This window comes from Littorina saxatilis, linkage group LG9, assembly GCF_037325665.1.
Source record: "Littorina saxatilis isolate snail1 linkage group LG9, US_GU_Lsax_2.0, whole genome shotgun sequence".
NCBI classification, from domain to species: domain Eukaryota; kingdom Metazoa; phylum Mollusca; class Gastropoda; order Littorinimorpha; family Littorinidae; genus Littorina; species Littorina saxatilis.
In genome coordinates this window covers 18,277,311-18,283,310 of record NC_090253.1, presented here as the reverse complement: position 1 = coordinate 18,283,310, position 6,000 = coordinate 18,277,311, and the positions used below count along the sequence as shown (strand labels likewise).

The following is a 6,000-nucleotide window of genomic DNA, read 5'->3' as shown; positions in this document are numbered from 1 at the left end:
CACCGAGAACTTTGGCGTTGTGATGTGGTGTAGCGGCTATGGTGTGTCGGTATGGGGGCCCGGGTAAGCTGAGGTGGAACCAAAATAGCTGAGGTGGAACCAAAATCGGTTCCGCGCTGCGCGCTGAGAGCACTTGTTGAAATATCTCATCGATGAGGTTGTGTCCGGGGTCTCTCTGAATAAGCCCACCAAATTTGAAGCAGATCCATCGAGAACCTTGGCCGCGCATCGCGCACAGACACACAGACAGACAGACAGACAGACAGACAGACACTAGTCGTATATATATATAGATATCTATATCTATAAATATATAGAGATAGATGACAGTGTATTTTTCGCGTGGCTATAAATTGATTCGACCTTTTCACTTTTACAGTAAGAAACAACTTACGGGTGCAAGGAAAGTGTTCTAGACAGTGCAGTGACATTCTAAAAATAGTAACGTAGTAGTGGGAATATGGATTGACGCCACACGAAGGAAGGGAGATAAACGCTGAAAACACTGGAGAAGATAAGGAAGAGTTACTGGGAATGAATCCAGAGAAAAACCAAAATCGGTTCAGCGCTGCGCGCTGAGAGCACGTGTTGAAATATCTCATCGAGCAGGTTGCGTCCGGGGTGTACCTGAATATGGCCACCAAATTTGAAACAGATCCATCGAGAACCTTGGGCGTGCATCGCGGACACACACACACGCACACACACACACACACACACAGACACAAGTCGTATATATATATAGATAGATAAATAGATATAAGAACTGAGCATCTCCCTCACTTTGAGTTAGACTTGACATTGAAAGTTTACCATCAAAACCCTGCACATGTATCACCAGTCTATACCAAGAACCAATTAATGCATGCATAAAACAAGAGGCGAAGCCTTCAAGGCTCACGTAAGAAATCGACAAACAGTAACACAAACTCAATCACTTCGTCACACATACACACACACACACACACAGTAAGCGGCATAGGTGACACTGTGCAAGAAAGCGAGACACTAGATCTAGATCTGAATGGCCGATTTCGAAGAAAAAACTAGTCTCGGCCCGCTCAAAATAACAATGACCGAGACTTTCAGTAATTCCTTCGCGTGACGTCTAACCCTCTTACGTCATAATGTGACGTCTTCAAATGTTGTGACGTCTTCAAATGTTAAAGTTTCTACCACAGACATACATACGCACGCACGCACGCACGCACGCACAGACAGACATAAGTTAGCATCGCATAGGCTACACTTACGTGAGCCAATAACAGAAATTTCCAAGAAAGAATATGGATTTACATCAGTATTCTACAATGGAGGAATATTTTCATACAAATCAAGAACACCCAAATTTTGACACCACGTTGGTTCAACAAGAGAATGTAAAGCAGTTTAAGGAGTTTTATTTACAGGAAACTGGCAATGGAAAATATGACTGTTTTACATCAACATTCAACAAACAAGATGAGTATAATTCCTGCTTTCACAAAGCCTGACATATTTTGTGTGTGCACAAGTATCAGGCAATTGAAGATGAGTTATTTACACCACAATGAAGAGAAAAAAAGAAAAAGCAAAGGAGAAGAGACAGAAGAAGGAGAGAGAGAGAGCGAGAGAGAGAGAGAGAGAGAGAGAGAGAGAGAGCTGCGAGAGAGAGAGAGAGAGAGAGAGAGAGAGAGCGAGAGAGAGAGAGAGAGAGAGCGAGAGAGAGAGAGAGAGAGAGAGAGAGAGAGAGAGCGAGAGAGCGAGAGAGAGAGAGAGAGAGCGAGAGAGAGAGAGAGAGAGAGCGAGAGAGAGAGAGAGAGCGAGAGAGAGAGAGAGCGAGAGAGAGAGAGAGAGAGAGAGAGCGAGAGAGAGAGAGAGAGAGAGAGATCGAGGGAGACACAGAGAGAGGTATGAGTCCATCAAGGGGGAGGGGGGAGGGGGTGTCAAGACGGTGAGACACAGATAAAAGTTCACAAAACATGACATGTCTTTTCATTACTGACTCGTTCTCTCACTTTCAGTTGCATAATGAACCTCCCTGAAACAGTACTCTGTGTCACCGGTCCCATTCAATCAACCACAGACCAACACTGATTCACAAAGGAAAACAAAACCAAGCGATCAACCCTTCAAACCTCATTTACGTTACAAGTTCTACTTCAACCTGGATTAATAGAAGTAAAGAGTCCCAAAGCCCCTCTGTGTGTGTGTGTGTGTGTGTGTGTGTGTGTGTGTGTGTGTGTGTGTGTGTGTGTGTGTGTGTGTGTGTGTGTGTGTGTGTGTGTGTGTGTGTGTGCGTGCCCATATGTTTGTGTGTTTCTACATGTGTATGCAATAAATTCACCAATAAAAGCACTCAACATAGAACAGAGGACGTTTGCCAGCAAAAATACCTGCAATGAATAACACCTGCATGAAGTAAGATATTTAAAAAACCAATAACAGAATTATGTTAACAGACAATAAATTCAAACAAATTGGAGGCGTTCGGACAGCAAAATGATCATGCACACAACCCATCATTCATCCCAAGAAATCAGGTGACCCTCCAGAAGACACAGGAAAGACGGTGTCGAGGTTCAAATCCGAGCAGGCACGAGCATGGCTACTGGAAGAGCCGGAACTTGTGCTAAGTGTGTCGTTGCTTCCGTGAAACAGATCTGTGGAAAATAAAAGAGAACTTCCGTCAGGTTTAGAATCACATCATAAGTTACAGGTCAGAAGTATACACGAGTCTAGACGTTGCCAAGCGCAAATCTTAAAATCGTTAACAGGCAGGTTAGATGTACTAAAGAAAATTGTCAATTCTAAATCTACATGTATTTATTTTATTGGATTTTGTTATTGTTATTGTTCTAATACCTAAGCCATTTTCAGAGAAATATTCAAGCTCAGAGAACCAGATCATAATTCACAGCTGAGATATATTTGCAACAAATGTGAATCAGCTTAATCATCATCAATTTGTAAAACTTGTTGGTGCGTTCTGCTGGTAAATAGAAAAAGGAAACATTTTCATCAATTACCAACCCCGGGAACTTAGTTTTCAAGATATTAATTATTATCATATACCATCATTAAATTTAAAGTGAAGATCTAGTTTATTGTAATTATATCATAAAAATAAAAATAACATTCAACAAACATATATGAATCCAAGAATATATATAAAGAAACAGAAATGAAAACAAGAATAATGAAACACCTTTTAAAATGTATTACAAAATATTTAAAATTTAAAATAAACAGAACAGTCCCTCTTACTATACATTATTCCAAGTATATTTTCTCTATCAGAATGTAAAGCAAAAATTGCAACAAATCAAAATTATATAAATTTAACAATCAAATGGCTATTAAAAAAACAAGAAGGGCAAAGCCCATACGACTCACATGCTTGACCTTGACATGACCTTGACCTTCAGGGTCAAGGTCAAATAACTAAACCTAGTAATGACATCATACACTAAGAACTGCTTTACACATTTTTCCTACCAAAATACATGTGACCTTGACCCAAGGTCAAGGTCATCCAAGGTCATGCAACACAAAGCTGTTAATTCAAGACATAGGAAGTACAATGGTGCTTATTGGCTCTTTCTTCCCTGAGATATGGTCACTTTTAGTGGTTCACTACCTTATTTTGGTCACATTTCATAAGGGTCAAAGTGACCTTGACCTTGATCATATGTGACCAAATGTGTCTCATGATGAAAGCATAACATGTGCCCCACATAATTTTTAAGTTTGAAACAGTTATCTTCCATAGTTCAGGGTCAAGGTCACTTCAAAATATGTATACAATCCAACTTTGAAGAGCTCCTGTGACCTTGACCTTGAAGCAAGGTAAACCAAACTGGTATCAAAAGATGGGGCTTACTTTGTCCTATATATCATATATAGGTGAGGTATTCAATCTCAAAAACTTCAGAGAAAATGGGAAAAATGGGAAAAATAGCTGTTTTTTAGACAACATTTATGGCCCCTGCGACCTTGACCTTGAAGCAAGGTCAAGATGCTATGTATGTTTTTTGGGGCCTTGTCATCATACACCATCTTGCCAAATTTGGTACTGATAGACTGAATAGTGTCCAAGAAATATCCAACGTTAAAGTTTTCCGGACGGACGGCCGGACGGACGGACGTCCGGACGGACGGGGGGCACGGACGGACGGACGACTCGGGTGAGTATATAGACTCACTTTTGCTTCGCATGTGAGTCAAAAATGAAAATTTAAATCAGAAAACCCAGACAAAAACAATGCTGGAATATATAACAATGCAAACTGAAACATTAAAAAACTCAACAAAATACCTGCAGTAAGGTACTGTGATATAGAAAATTCTTCATCACTACTGCCTGCTGATGAGACGTTGAAATTCTTGGCCTCTCCGCTAGCTTTGACTGTGTCAACAGTTATACAGTAATACAACATTACCCGCCTAGTTCACTCAGTCAAGATTAAAGGCACTCTCCTTCTCATGAAAACAGTTTAGGCCACCGTCTCAGACCTGGCCAGGATTTTACATGGGATAGGACCATTAATTCCTCCAGAGTGAAAATGTTGTGTTGTATTAATTTTGTAAGTACAATGTAACACCTACACTGAGCCCAAAAAGTTAAGGATATTTGTTCAGTGGTATACCCTAGATGTTAAAGAGCAATTTTTGGGTCAGAAATATACGTGTATTTGAAGATCAGTCTTTCTTCTGCTTAAAAATGTGTTTCTTGAATCTGAGCAATATTTGGGTATGACGTCACATGTCCGTGACCACGCCTACCCTAAAAAATGGCGTTTTTTGACGGCATGATTCACCTTCAACCGTCGAAATGGTAACTTAAACTGAATAATATTTTGCATTTTTTACACCAAAAGGTTTATTTGGTGTCTTACCTAACAAGTCATACAAATTTCGTTCAAATCCGCCGCGCAGTTAGGCTGATCCAACGTGTAAAGGAAAGCGACAACAATCCTGAAAAACAGCAACAAATCCAGGGTTTTTATGGTGTTTTTGCTGGATAGCCGCAGTTGATATGCAATAAATCTAAAACTACAAATAGCAGCCTCTCCAAATTTCACAGAGCGATGACAAAAACCCTCATCTGGATATGTTCCAGAACTTAGGTCAAACAGAACCCGAGAGTGGACGTTGTTACGGTTTTCCGTTAAAAATTTGGAAACCTTTGTAACGTCTAAGAAACAAATGTAACATGCACGCAACTTTGTATACCGTATTTGACGGATTACAAGACGCACCGTTTTATAAGCCGCACCCCCGACTTTTAACAAAACAATTGGGACGAGCCACGTATAGGCCGCGTCACTATATTAGCCGCCGTCGAAAAAAATATAATCAGATCGTGTCAATCAATCAAAACAACCAGGCAAACGAAAGTACGGTATTTGGCGAAATCGGCTCCGAGAATAAACAAGTGAAACAAAGAAGAAAAGTGAAAAAGTTTGAAGAAAAATATCACACACACACAATTTGTAACCAACACACACATGTAGTCCCGCCCGGAATAAGCTTTTTTGGGATGATTTACGACTTTTGCGCACATTTCGAGCAGACGAAAACACAACATGGCGGCTCTCGCTCCTCCAACTATCGCGAGACACAAAAAAACGAAATCTCGCGCGCGCGAGATCCTGATACATCCGGTGTTTCTCTGTACGCTATCTTGTCACGACGACTTGTTGACAAACGAAGATTCGCGAAAGAAAGAGAAAAGCGCCGAGTCTTGAGTAAAGAGCTAATAAAGTACCGGTAATCGCTAATCGAGCGAAATGAAAATCCGCGGCGACTTCCATTAGGTGAATGTTATTCAAGTTTAGGTAACGTTTTAGCCGCATCTTTTTATAAGCCGCAATGCGATTTTTTTTTTAAAAAAGTCGCGGCTTGTAGTTCGTCAAATACGGTACTTTGCAAAGAATTGTGCCATTACATGTGTGCCAAGTTTCAAAAACATTCTTTCATGGGCTCAATAGGTATGATCGTTTGAAAAGAGGTGAAAAA

The 6,000-nt window shown here is 40.5% G+C and overlaps 1 protein-coding gene across 5 annotated transcripts in view; it reads right to left on the bottom strand.

The window, feature by feature from the left end:
- Positions 1–1,922: 1,922 nt before the first annotated feature.
- Positions 1,923–6,000, bottom strand: part of LOC138975481 (BCAS3 microtubule associated cell migration factor-like) — a 35,131-nt gene continuing 31,053 nt past the window's right edge. For 4 of the 5 annotated variants that reach the window (XM_070348174.1, XM_070348175.1, XM_070348176.1 and 1 more), the window contains exons 21-22: positions 4,298–4,387; positions 1,923–2,642 (exon numbers count right to left, since the gene is read on the bottom strand). In XM_070348174.1, coding sequence (XP_070204275.1) covers positions 2,506–2,642; positions 4,298–4,387 — 227 coding nt within the window. In that variant the 3' untranslated portion in view covers positions 1,923–2,505. The remainder of the gene's footprint in view (positions 2,643–4,297; positions 4,388–6,000) is intronic. The other variant, XM_070348179.1, reaches the window with a different exon arrangement.